The sequence below is a fragment of the Volvox carteri genome (genome assembly GCF_000143455.1).
Source record: "Volvox carteri f. nagariensis unplaced genomic scaffold VOLCAscaffold_5, whole genome shotgun sequence".
NCBI lineage: Eukaryota > Viridiplantae > Chlorophyta > Chlorophyceae > Chlamydomonadales > Volvocaceae > Volvox > Volvox carteri.
Genome location: NW_003307548.1, coordinates 2,016,783 through 2,030,526, shown reverse-complemented (window position 1 = coordinate 2,030,526; position 13,744 = coordinate 2,016,783). Strand labels below are relative to the sequence as shown.

The 13,744-nt window shown below is 54.0% G+C and overlaps 1 protein-coding gene across 1 annotated transcript in view; it reads right to left on the bottom strand.

Moving 5' to 3' along the window:
• Nucleotides 1-5,850: 5,850 nt before the first annotated feature.
• VOLCADRAFT_103365 (uncharacterized protein) overlaps nt 5,851-13,744 on the bottom strand; it is a gene marked incomplete at both ends in the record, with an annotated part of 10,652 nt that continues 2,758 nt past the window's right edge. The window contains 10 exons of the mRNA XM_002947094.1: nt 5,851-5,983; nt 6,408-6,538; nt 7,058-7,117; nt 7,646-8,112; nt 8,464-8,587; nt 11,480-11,596; nt 11,960-12,034; nt 12,415-12,612; nt 13,187-13,260; nt 13,532-13,713. Coding sequence (XP_002947140.1) covers nt 5,851-5,983; nt 6,408-6,538; nt 7,058-7,117; nt 7,646-8,112; nt 8,464-8,587; nt 11,480-11,596; nt 11,960-12,034; nt 12,415-12,612; nt 13,187-13,260; nt 13,532-13,713 — 1,561 coding nt within the window. The remainder of the gene's footprint in view (nt 5,984-6,407; nt 6,539-7,057; nt 7,118-7,645; nt 8,113-8,463; nt 8,588-11,479; nt 11,597-11,959; nt 12,035-12,414; nt 12,613-13,186; nt 13,261-13,531; nt 13,714-13,744) is intronic.

The window sequence follows — 13,744 nt, the reverse complement described above, 5'->3', positions numbered from 1 at the left end:
AATCTTCATTAAGAACGGCAATTTCCAAATCCTTACCGGTTTTATTCTTCATGTAATTAATTGTAGCTCCATGAATCGAGACATTAAAGCAAGGATGGCAAAACCTTTGCTTCACCGGGGCCGTTCTTCGCCGTGTGCCAAGAGCGGCCCTGGTTGCACCCGTTGCTCCCAAGCCTGGCTACAAAATAAAACCCAACGCGCGCGAACACCTCTAAGGCTCAATCCTGCACGGAATCCAAATTGTAGTACCTGTACATGGATAGTACGGCACACGTCGATAATTATCGTATATACTTATATGTGCGCTAAGGCGCTCCACCAGCGCCTTAGCAGCGCCTTTTTAGCGGCCAGCGACTATATGAATAGGAAAACAAGGCCTAGGGAAACACGACCACTTCCTAAAAGATCTACATGTCAATATAAGGAGGCTCATTGGGGGCTTTTGAGTCCTGAGCTGGTTATTAATACGCTTCCAAGGTGTGCACCTTTCCGTACGATTCGGTGTTCTAGGTGCACAGCGCACATGCATCAGCAGGCCTGCATGCACCCATTCAAGCCCGTTAATGTGACAACGACTCCATTATTACGTACAAGACGCCGCTTAAAATCCTCTAGCAAGCACGTCACGCACCCAACGAACGGGACATCTAGCTCAGACAGATACTGCCGCCCATCCAAACGTAGTCGTTAGCTAACGACAACAGCTATAGCTGTTATTACACATCATCTTCGTTCGTCAAAATTGTCCCGTTAGTTGTTGCTCCATAGGTAAATGCCATTCTGTTACAAATAATGAAAGAGAGAAAAGGACTGAGAGGCCCGAAGAAGACGGGCCTTACGAACGGAGAAAGAGACACCGCAACGGAACTAACGCGAGGCTGCGCCAGAAACGGGCGGGCGGGCGGGCGCGCGCTGAACAACAAAAACAAGATAAGCTAACCAGCTTAATGCGCGCAATAAATGACGGCCCTGAGGACACGGGCCGTTGCGAAACAGTTAGTCTAACAGTTACGCATTGGGCCTTACGCCCAACTAACCCAGCTTACTTACGCAAGCTCGCATTAGTTGTTGCTCCATAGGTAAATGCCAAAGGAGAAGATACCCCCTCTAGCGGAAATAACAAACAAACTGAGCACCAAAACAGCGCAACGCGACGGGCCGCGAGGGACAAAGGACGCGAGAGCTGCCAGACAGGCACACACACCGACACGAAATAAAGCTCCCCAAGCAAAACGCCTCAACGACCTCCAAACGATACTCCAGCAGCAAGGACGGCGGACACGCCATCTCTACACAGGCAAAAGAGCGAACAAACAGAACGCTGCCAAAACCACAAGGACGAGGTCAAACCAGCGCTCTCCAACCGCGCACAGACTGACCCACCGGCCACAAACGCGACGGATCCCTCAACAAACGCTGACGGACGCCCACTGAAGGAATGGACGAAAGACACGCGAGAATGCCAAACATGTGCCCGCTAAGGGTTGACTAAACGGCCAACTAGGGCTGGCACTGAAAACCGGCTCTGCAATAACGACCGGTCCACGCGCCCAGGGCACTGACAGCAGGGATACGGATGACGAAACCCAGCACAACAAAGCAAGGTCGGGGCCACCTCCGAACCAACAGGTACACCGGCCAACTGCTCAAAGAATCCACACAGCACCTGCAATAAAGGCCAACACAAAGAGAGTCCGACAGAGCCACGGAGCACTGCGAATGCACCCAACTACTATAAATAACGCCGCCAGCAGGGGCTGTCTCCAGCACAGGGCGCTCTTGGTTAACCGAGCAAGACATACACGGAGCTCACGGAGTTCACGGCACTGAAAATCAGGCTGAGCAGCACGGGCTTGGATAAAACTCTTGGCAGCTAGGAACTGACCTCACAGGAGCCCGACATAAACGGAGTCATAAAGAGCCCCAGCCTACCGCGACACAGAAAACGCACAAACACAGCGATGCAAAACAGCCAGGTCGTAGCACCAACCCTGGGACAAGGTAACCTGGCAACCGGCAAAGACATGCGGAATGGACCAACCCTAGGCCGGCGAGCGACAGCTGCGATACCAACAGGTAATCAAAGACCGGGGATGTCGCAACGGATTGCAGATCCAGCGAGAAACCGGGACCTATTCCGCGCCAAAGGTACTACTCGAATTAAGTCCCAAAACCAGCGGGGTTGGAACCAGCGGTACCACCGGATACCAAGCAAGTGAAAACCGCTCCGAAATCACGAGAAACCAAACGCAGGTTAACACCAAGCGACGAAAAAACCAACTACCTGCGCGGTGCCTAAGGAGCGCACACACGACAAATCCCTACCTATTCGCTCCACATAACTGCATAACCGCTCCCCTGGCGCAAAGCAACTACGGCGTTCCCTCAAAGATGGTCCCACTGCCCCTGTAACAAATAACGCGGCCCACGGGGAAGGGGAAATGCTAGGAAAGCGCTCCTAGCGGGGCACACACACGGCCGAACTTGCAGCGCCTCACGGAACGACCGAGTGCTAAGCAAAGCGCCCACTCTACGACTGCACCCGCACTGCCACGACCTGCCAGGAAGGGGGTGGTAGATAGGTGCTCGACCCGCCCTCGCCCGGCGCAAACAGCTCCGTATTGGACGGCAGGAACACAAGGTCAACCGCCAACTCCATCAACTGTTGCCACCAAGGTTGGGCCGTCCAGTACGGCACGACTAGGGTGAGGCACGCTCCCTCCTCGCGCACTTTCTGCACCACAGCGAGCAAGAAGTCGGGGTCCAAGGGTGGGCAGCCATATGCATTAAGCCCTGCCCAAGATTGCAAGAGAGCATTGACCCCCGATGAACCCGGACAATGGTGGCGAGAAAAGAAAACCGGGAGGTGCGTGTTAATATGCGTGGCAAACAAGTCGACATGGTGCGGACCGAAGTGGTGCTCCAAAAGGCGGAAAAACCGGGGATGCAAGCGGTAATCATCACGGTCTACCCAACGCGAGGCTTCATCTGCCTCGTTGTCAGCACTAGCCACACGCTCGACTTGCAGAACAATACTATGTTTCTGCATGAATTCCCATAATAATTTTAGTTCGGCATGCAGAGCTGCCGAGCGCGAGGAAAGACGCCCTAGCACTGCTTGCGTGCACGTGTTGTCCTCCCTAATTAACACAACACGCTGCTGAACGAACGGGAGGAAGGACTCTAAAGCATGACGGACAGCGCGCAACTCCTTCCAATTGATGTGCTCGTAGAGCTCTGGTGCCGACCAATAACCGCGCGCCACACGACCATGCAGGACCGCGCCCCACGAATGGCGCGATGCATCCACTGAAAGCTCAACTGCAGCAGGCCCCTGGTGAATAGCCGCCGAGCAGTGGTGGGTAGGGATGTCTGCCCACCAATCTAAGTCACGTAACGACCCACGGGACAAGCGAACTCGACCGGACCAGCCAACAGGTTGCTTAATGTCGTCGTAAAAATTGCGGAGAAATAAAGGCGCTGGGGTAAGGGCCAACTTGACACTCTGCGCAAAACCACAAAACTTAGCCAGCTCACGCTTCTGGACAAGACGCCGATTTTTCTTTGCCGTGATCCGCAACCCGATCGCCAGCCGCCGCAATTTGGCGAGCTTCTGCTTAGGCACCTCAAACACACCAGCTGCCGTATTGATCGTAATGCCTAAGTGGTACACTGACTGCGACGGCTCCCACTGGCACTTGGTGGGGTGACACGACAACCCCAAGAACTCGATACTCTCACGCACCCAGCGCGCACCAAGACGCGCTTGCTCCTCAGAACTAAACACGAAGAGGAAGTCATCCAAATACGGTAGCACTCGCGCACCCGGACGAGAAGGACGGCCTGTCCGGGAAACGGGAAAAAACTGGTGGGGCGGGAGCGGGGGCGAGAGACGCTTGCGACCTTTACCCGACGCAGCCAAAGGATCCCGCCAAAAACGCACCACATTGCGCATGATTTTCGTAAACCAATACGGACTATTTAGCCACCCCATAGGCAGGGCGTTCATCTCGTACAGAACACCACAAAAACGAAAAGTGAAGAAACGCCGATCCGCTGGGCGAATAGGGATGTGGTAAAAGGCGTCCGCCAAATCAACCTTCACCATCCAGGAGCCCTCGAGGCCCATACGCCGCAGGGTGCGGAGGGTTTCATACCGGCACTTGTAAGCTTTCTGCGCTACGTTCATCCTCTTCAGGTTGACGACCAAACGCCAAGAACCACTGTCCGGTTTCGGGACACAAAAGGCGTTCACCACATGATCAACCGCACGGGAGGGGTCTACCCGCGAGATGGCCCCGAGCGCCACCAGGCGAGGCTCCTCCTTCTCCAACCACCAACGGCTCTGCTCGTCTGTAGCAGGAAAACTTGGCAGGTCAAAAGCAGGCGGGGGGCGGTTACCTCGAAACTCCACCGGGACACCATGCTTCAAGACGTGCAATGTGCGCGCATCTGCTCCAATTGCCTTCCAAGCGGCCAGCCGCGCCGAGGCCCTAGCATGCAGGGGCACGGAGGTGGTGGACATATCGGACTACTCGTGCTGCCTCGGAAACTCCACGCCTGGGGTCGTAGAGCCCGTCGCCACGCGGAAGGGATGGGACGAAGTGCACACATAGCCACCACCGGTTTGGGTCGGACGTCGAATTCCTGATCCGCTGAAGAGCAAACCTTCAGCGTCGCGCCCAAACCTCGGGGATGAGCTTGATGAAATACGTCGTCAAGCGGACATTTAGTGTTGTAGCTGCAGGGGCAAGCTTGTTGGGTCCGGGGTGGGCGGGAGTTGTTGACCCGCTCCGGAGAAAGCAGGGGGCATAAACTGCGTCGCAGAAGCCCTCGAGGAAATGCCAGTCTGTGACATTCCAGTTAGCTATGTAGGATAGCTGTGAGTTGCCTTCACCAGCGGAGTCATGCCTAGCGATTCCGGGACATGCGCCGCCACTAGCACTACTAAAGGTGCTTCAATAAGGTGGGCTAACTCTATGGTGCTAGTGCTTTATATTCTCCACTGCACTCTACCCGATGGGTCTCGCTGACGAGCCGAAGGCACAGCGGTATAGTAACAGAAAGCGCGCCGAAGGCGCGGGACCTGTTTTGTTGATCAGCGCGCGCTGAACAACAAAAACAAGATAAGCTAACCAGCTTAATGCGCGCAATAAATGACGGCCCTGAGGACACGGGCCGTTGCGAAACAGTTAGTCTAACAGTTACGCATTGGGCCTTACGCCCAACTAACCCAGCTTACTTACGCAAGCTCGCATTTCAAATCTGCTGTATATATGTCCTGGTGTCTTTCCTGAGCACTACTGCTGATGATAAAGATGATAAAATAAAATTAGCGCAATATAGTAGCTGGTACACAGTACGGCACACATATCAACTACAAATACACGCGAAACGTATCTCGACCAGCATCTCGAGAGGCCTTTTCAGCGGCCAGCTATTACACGCTACAGCTCATCACGAAGCCTGCTGCTGCTTACTTAACAACCTCTCCGAAACCCAAAGATAAACTTGTTATTATAACAAAAAGTAATAGTAGTACAGTAACAGCAGTTGCGACGCCTCCGCAAAACGTTTGCTTTTGTAAACACACGGACGCATACATATACACACACATATATACTCTCTCTCTCTCTTCCACTGCCCATCTACCCCGCGAGACAGCCAGCCAGCCAGCCCGGCATCCACCCAGCTGGAAGATATACACGTATATACAAACTGCTGGGCTGGGCACAACGCAGGCGGGCGAGCTTCCGCTTACTGCTGCGTCGCATCCGCCCCGTCCTGCATGCCCATCCATCAGCTCATCTGCAGCTGCTGTTCATATCCATCGCCCTACTACTCATTCCATCAGACCGGCTGGTACCACTCCGCGTAGCCCTCTTGAAAGGCCCCATGCTGGTAGTTGCAGTGGTGCATGTGACCCAGCTCGTAACCAGTGAAGTAGTAGCCGTGCTCGCGGGTGGCCCGGATATTGTCTGTCCTGCAGCAGGTACGTAGGTGGGTATGTATATATGTCGGTCCGCATGAAACGGACCACCAACCAGTCAAGATATACGAGTCAAAGAGTATTAATTCAGCAGCGCTAGCTACCGTATAATGTTATACATAAATGTACAATGCGCGTGCGTGTTAAAATTCCTGGAGCAATGTGCACGGGATCGGCTGATTGGTTGGTTAGTTAGACGGAGGGAGGAATGGCTGTCCCTAGTAGGGACAGCCACTCCTGCAGTCGCGGCCTCGGGTGTCGCGGCCTCGGGTGCGTGTAGATGTAGATGCATGTACTACCACCTATCGCACGCGCGGCAAACATAATTAATAAACAAAATTCATAATTCCGAGTGAGCTACCGTAACGACGGATCTTCGGGCAATTTTTATCGTACATTCCTTCCCGTACATACGTACGTGGGGCAGCATATGCCGATGTACGTGTGCTCGTCCACCCTGACGGCGATCGGGAGGGTGCGCGGGAGCTGCACTGGGGTCCTGGTCCAGGTGCGCTCCTCAGCCTGCCGGAATACACACGGGTAGTTGTCCTGCAGGTACGGCAGGTACGGCATCAATGTCGGCAGCGAGAAGGGTCACGACGACAGGCACGTGAATGATGATCGGGCCGCATACACGGACCTTTTTCACCCAACGCACCCTCTACATATCGTAGAAAAACGGAAACCGCTACTGCTGCTCTTGCTACTGCTGCAACTGCTGCTACTGCCATTACATTTTTTTTAGCACCAGGGTTCCGGTTCCGGTGGTGTGGCAGCGGGAGAGCCGGGGTGGACTGGTCCTGGCTAGCTGGGTCGCTGGGTCACTGCTGGTTGGGCTGGGCTGGCGAGTCGCAAGCAATAAACTTGCCCTAGCGCACGACGATATGACACATCGTGATTGCACATGCTTGCGTACATACGTACATACGTACGTACGCCAGAATGAAGTCCTCACCGCGACCGTGGGCCGCCTCTCTTCCTCCCGCTTCTTGCTGGTATGTATCCTGTGTATGTATGTTCGTATGTATGTGGCCCCACACGCGCACATAATACATGCAAACAACCTACCTGTGCCCACGACAGGTACGACCAGAACTCCGAGAAACCCACAAGCACCTCGCCGACGTCCTGTACACACATACATACACACATACATACACACACATGGATTACTCAATTTTAATTTTACAAACACATACATACACACATAGAAGCACACACTGGGTGTTTGCGGATGGAGGAGTGGAAAAGCCAAGTTCAGTAAAACATGGGGATGGACGAATACAACGCGAAATGTTCAAAAATATTAAAATCCTAAAGGAAATAGCCCTGTCTTGCTTTATTACCTACTGTGCTGCTGCTAGCTGGATCTTCACTAAGATGGATTAGATAACACGATACGAACTCTACACCCCCGGCCGAACGCAACATAGCTCATAACCCCATATCCAGCACCAATCCACCTGATCCAGATCTAGATCCAGATCTGGATGTAGATTCAGAATCCGGAACGCATGTCCGGAACTTAAGATAGATGGCAACGGCTCGGACACCTCGCCCACAGCGCCACTCTTATAAGAGTGGCTTGATCAATTAGTCAAGGCAAGATCCCGCCCCAGACACAACCAACCCAGGTCATGAGCTCGGTAGACCCACCCATAGCTTGCTGACAGCGTCCGCAACGGACAGAGCCCAGCCATGAGGTATGCCCGTGTACTTGTCGTACGTGATGTTGGCCAGGAATTCCGCCATGTACGGCTTGTACACCAAGGCGCTGTGCGTGACTAGACTCTTGTTGTCGTGCCCGTAGATGATCTGTCTGCCCGTTAAATGCTCGTACGTGCGCATATAGCCGTATTTTGGTAGGAAGCCCCCGACATTAACGAGCATGCGGAAAGGGTGCTGGTTGACGCAGCCCTCCTCACTCTTGCCGGGTACCGGGCGCACAACGGGGTAGGGCTTCGATAACGATGATGATGACGATGGCGATAATGGTAATGGCGGTTGTGATAAGTCGGTTTTGGAGTCGTTATCATTATTATTATTATTTTCAACAGTGCTGCCAGTTTCAGAAGAGTCCAGGGGAAGGAACCAGGTCAGCGGGCGAAGAGCGATCATATCACCTGCAAGCCGGCGGCCCCAAGGAATGGATCCACCCGGACGTCCATGGATTTACATGGTTACATGGTGATTTGCGTGGGCGGGCTGATTTTAGGTTAGAAGAGTCCCAGGGCTCATAGATAGAACAGGTAATAATAAATAGCGTTGGAAAGTTGTCGGCTTGGGCGGGTTCACAACCGTCCCGAAACATTATTTGCCGACAGCTGATTAGCTAATTGGCTGGGTTTGACCCATGAGAAGGCGCGAGGCAGAACGGACGCGCTTATTGAGAGATAAATAGAGGATGGACGGATTGAGGCAGACTGTAAGTATCTCTTATCTGCTGTGGCGACTAGCTACTGGCCGCTACTCACTGTCGAAAATGAGGAAGTAGTCGGCAAGCCCCGGGATGTGGGCCGCGACCGCAAGCTTTATGAACTGCTGGAAGTACCAGGTGCTCCTCCGCTTTACGTGCTCTGCGTCCGTTTCCGACCGGACCTGGAACCGACCACCAAGCCATTCAGATACGGCCTCAGCTGTTATGTGCGGTACAAGGGTGTCTTCCTGCGCACCAACAAACTAGTCACCGGAGCGCTGGTAACGGAATCAATCTGCGCAACACATACAAGATGGCAGACGACGTTTTCAGCAAAGGTTCGGAATGCATCGCAGCCGCGTGCAGCTACGACATGGATGCTCCTCGGCTTGGGCAGCATAAAAGAGTTCACGGACGTGATCATTTGACGGTTGACACATGTTGGCTTCAGGGCCATGGTTACGACGTCAAACGCAGCTGGATAATAGCTTTCGCATGGAACCAGCCAAGGAGGTGAGAGAACGATGTGCGCGAGCAGCGCAAGGTGCAGAGTGCTAAAACGACGCATCGTCATACTGCGTTATAGTCATATAGGATATGGGTTCATTACAAAAATTCTCAGCTATTTTTGCGGACTAAAATTATTCTTGAACATTAAGGGCTTTACACGCATCAAGTTGTCCGATCGTGAGCATGAGGCTGTCTTACGTTGGACCGAATCAATTGGCAAGGCCGGAAACACTACGTGCCATCATAAAATCTTATAAAAATTTAATTGATTGATAAAAAATGCAACTTACAGGAGCGTGAATTTCGCATGAGAAACGCTTGGAAGAGTGCATGGGTTGATTAAAAATAAATGTCAATCGCCCGCATACGGAAGTCAAGTCGCCTTCAAGGAATACCTGGCCTCCCACTTCTAGAGGGCTAAATTTGCGTTATTCGTTGCACTCCAGAAGCATGTATGTTGTCAATCAGGCTCCGTCCATGAATCATGGCAACAACCCGAAGGCCCTGTAAACAAATCATTCGAAGATAGGGCTCAGAGGTTGGCACTTCTTGCGGTGTCCGGCACGCCGTAGTCCGTTCATGAAAACCGGAGGGGCCATTTCCGATATTTCTGGATTCTTGTCAGGGGAGTTTCTCGGGCTCCCAAATGACCCATCCGGCTGTAAGGTGACATAGCCGGTGTAGTCATGCTCTTTCACAACCCCGGTGTCAAGGATTCGTAATCCCTTGCTTCGGAGCGCACCGAGATCTGGCTGGTCGGGCACGCCTTTTCCACTTGGTTCGTTTACATCTATAGCATACTGCACGTGTGCTGCCAAGAGAAGCAAAAAAGCTGGCAAAGCCGAGCAAAGAACGCCACACGAACCCAAATCGTGTGTTCCTACGACACCTTGGTCCCTAGTAACCAGCGCAGTACGTATGTGTGTGAGGTAGAGGGCGCGTAGGGATCGCGCATCCATCACTGACATGAACCTTGAAATACAGATTACAAGTACGCCATCTGTAAATCTATAGCTCGGGTGCCCACCCCGAATCCAATCAACCCAACCAACAAACCACTAACGAACCGTGGAATCGCAGAAACGTACCTGACAATCAGACACGTGCCGTGTGAAAGACCTCTGAACTACCCCCCGACTCTGTCCCCCCTCGTCCACCCTTTTGGCAGCCTCGCCACGCATATCGCTCTCGCCCCAAGCTAGAGGCCAAGGAACACCCCTCCTAAAGGACGGAGCGGGAAATGGGCGGCCCGGGCTGATCCATTGCTCTTCCCATACCACACCCCACCAATCCCTCCTCCACCCACCCGCATAGCCCCGCAGCCACTCCTCTCCCACATCAAGTAGTTAAGGTCGGTGCAAAGAAACCAACACACACACACACACACGCACACACGTTTCCTACGATGTCAATATGCCAGCGTGCTCCGTTTGGCCTGAGGTCCGCGGGAGACACGTACATACATACATATGTACATGTACACGCAAGGAGGAAAAACAAACACACAGAGGGAGGGAAAGTTGAGCAGCACACACATACCTCGGAGGGGGAGAGACGGAGACAGAGAGGGGGGGGTAACACGCACATACACACATACACACAGAAGTCCCGCAGAGGCAAGAGGGGGGGTGATATAGGGCCGGCGGCAAGGGGGTGGGCCCCCCGTGGAGCACAACGAGGAGGGGGACGATCTGGCAAGGAATACCAAAGGGGGTTCGGGTGAACCACCACCCGATAAATAATATCTCCCGGGGCACCACCCCGGGAACTAGACGGTGGCCACCACCACCACCAGCTAAGAGGCCCACGTGGAGGCTGGAGGGGGGTTCTTCCCCAACCACCTAGGTCACCACCCTAACATGCGGGCCGTTAACTGTCCCTCCCGTGTGTGCGTGCGTGTGTGTGTGTGTGTGTGTGTGTGTGTGTGCGTGTGTGTGCGTGTGCGTGTGTCTTCCTAGCCTCCTACAATTGGAACTATCCCCGGCAAGCGGGCGCCAACCCCCGTGGCCCCCCCCCGGCACTCGGGCCCCCCCTCTCTGGATCGTGTTGTTGTCTGGAGTGGATTGTTTGCAAGTCACCTTTGCACCTTAGACACGCAAAACAACAAAATACACACATACACGTACACGTACACACACACGCAAATAAGAGAGTGCATATCGTCCTCAAGCTACTGCTGCTGTTGTGCTACTGTTACTTATGATACTGCTGTTGTTATTGCTGCTGCGGGTGCTGCGGGTGCTCGCGTGTCCCTCCACTGGGGGCGCTGGGCGCAGTAAAGCCACCTCACCCGAATGATATCAACCCCCCCGCATGCCCACGTTACACACACACAAACACACACAAACACTGACACACATACGACGGGAGCCCATAACCCCCCCGCACACACAAAAAACACACTCCATACACCCATACCCGATCAATCCGCTTCCCCCGCACTCCCCCTTTCCCCCCTCCCCTTTTCCCCCACTATACACATCCAAATACATCTCCCTCCGAAACAACCCCTCCCAACACACACACAACCCCCCCACCCCACCCCACCCCACACACACACACACCTGCAGGAAGACGTCCAAGTGGCGGTACAGCTCCAACATGGCCATCATGTCCTTGTGCCGGTTCTCCCGGTGGAGGGCTATTGTACGAACATTCCAGTCGGATACGGGGGGTCCAACCTAGGGGCGGGGGAATACGCGCGCACGTGTGTGCATATGAGAGCGTTTGAGAGGGTGTGTGTTTTTGAATGGTTGTGGGAGTTCAGCGAAGACACGAAAACGTCCAGCCGTCGGTAGCCCGAGGCAGCGAGGTGAGGCGAGGCATGGCATGTTGTGGGGTTGGGGGGAGGGTGTCGGAAACAGGACGCGGTGTTTAGGTGACAGACGGAGGGGGGGAAGAGGAGGAGAGGGGAAGAGTTAGCGGCCACCAGCAGGCGCCGGGCCCCCTTCGCCAGCTCCCGGGCTGGCCTACTTCTCAACAATCCCTAAACACACACACACACACACACTCCGCCCCTCCCCCTCCCCTCCCCCATGTCATACCTTTTCGTCTGCGAAGTGCACAAAGAATCCACACACCTTGGCCAGAGCCTCCATCAGGTCGCCGTCCTTGGCGCCCTGACAGGAGGGGGGGGGGGGAGGGGGGAGTTGGGGGGGTTTGGAATGGGTGGAGGTGGGTGGAGAGGTTCAGAAGGGGTTACGGGATGGAGTTGGGATGAGGTGGGGTGGGGGGGTTTGGGGGGAGAGCAGCCCCCGATGCAAAAATATAAAGCACACACATCAATGCCGGCGTTGGCGGCTCGCACGGAGAGAGAGAGGGGAATGGGACGGTGACGGATCGATTGTCAAACCTCTGAAACCATCAAAGTACTTGTACAAGTCGTCCGGATACCCAGACTCGATGACAACAGTCAGCCAGGGCACCTCCAGCTCCCCACCATCAACACCACACACATACACATACACATACACATACACACACCCCTCCCCTCACCCACCCCGACCTTATACGGCCAGTCCTTGAACTGCCATTTGGCCCCCTGGACCACCACCGCCACCACCCGCTCCCAGTCGGGGCTGCCGGCGGGGGGGGCCCGGTCCGTCAGGGTGTATTCCACACCCGGGGGACCACGGTGGGCCGTACGGCGGATGGTGAGAGAGCTGGGTTTCGGAGCGCCACTGGCAGCGGCCTGGGCCTGAGGGCGGGAGGTTGAGACGGGTGGGTGGGTATCTGGCTGTGGTGTGTGTGTGTGTGTAGCTGTGCACGGGTTTGGTACGTGCTGGGGACTCTTCCCCCCTCCCCCCCGGGGGGGGGGGGGACCGGGGGAAACGGGATACTGGACCACTGACATCATTTTTGTGCCTTGGGCCTCTTGCCCCGTCCAGTAGTTAGTAGAAGTTCAATTTGATAGCTAGTATCTACCCTTTGCAATCCCACTCGCGCGTACACATTCACATACACACATACACACATACACACATATGTATATGTATATGTATATGTATATGTATATGTATATGTATATGTATATGTATATGTATATGTATATGTATATGTATATGTATATGTATATGTATATGTATATGTATATGTATATGTATATGTATATGTATATGTATATGTATATGTATATGTATATGTATATGTATATATGTAATGTATATACATATACATATACGTACGCATACATATCTACATACACATACATATCTACATATATATACATGCATTCATACATATACCCTTAGCGCTCCCCTCCCTCCCCTCACCTGCGCTGCCGGCACAAACCGGCCCTCCTCCAAAAACGCCCTGGCGTTGTACATGTTGATCATGGAGGTCAAACCTACGTGAGTACGGAAGTACGGCAAGTAATAGGTAATGGGGAGGGGTGGAGAAATGGGCTAAGGTGTCTGAGGGTTTGTGTCGTTGGGGGAGCTGTAAGAGGAGGTGGTTGTGGTCTCGTTGACATCCCCCCCAGGAGGAAGAGGTCGGAAGCCATAATACCCCCGACATACATACATACATACATACCGCAATACCCAAATTCGCAAACTGGAGTCCAAAGCAGGAAATGTGCTCTTCCCCTTTTCGACGGCGGTAAAGAGACGGCTTACCCGAGGGTACGATAATGATGGGCACACCGCTCTTCTTGGAGCCGTCGCCGCCCTTGGCGCCCCTGCCGCCGCCGGACCCAGAACCCCGCGCCGTCGCCGTCGCCGCCGCGGCTGCCGCCTTGGACGCAACGCCGCCGTCAGAAAAGCTTTGAGGCTTGGATCCGCCCTTGGCGCCACCGCCGCTGGATGACGACGATGGCGGCGGCGGCGGCG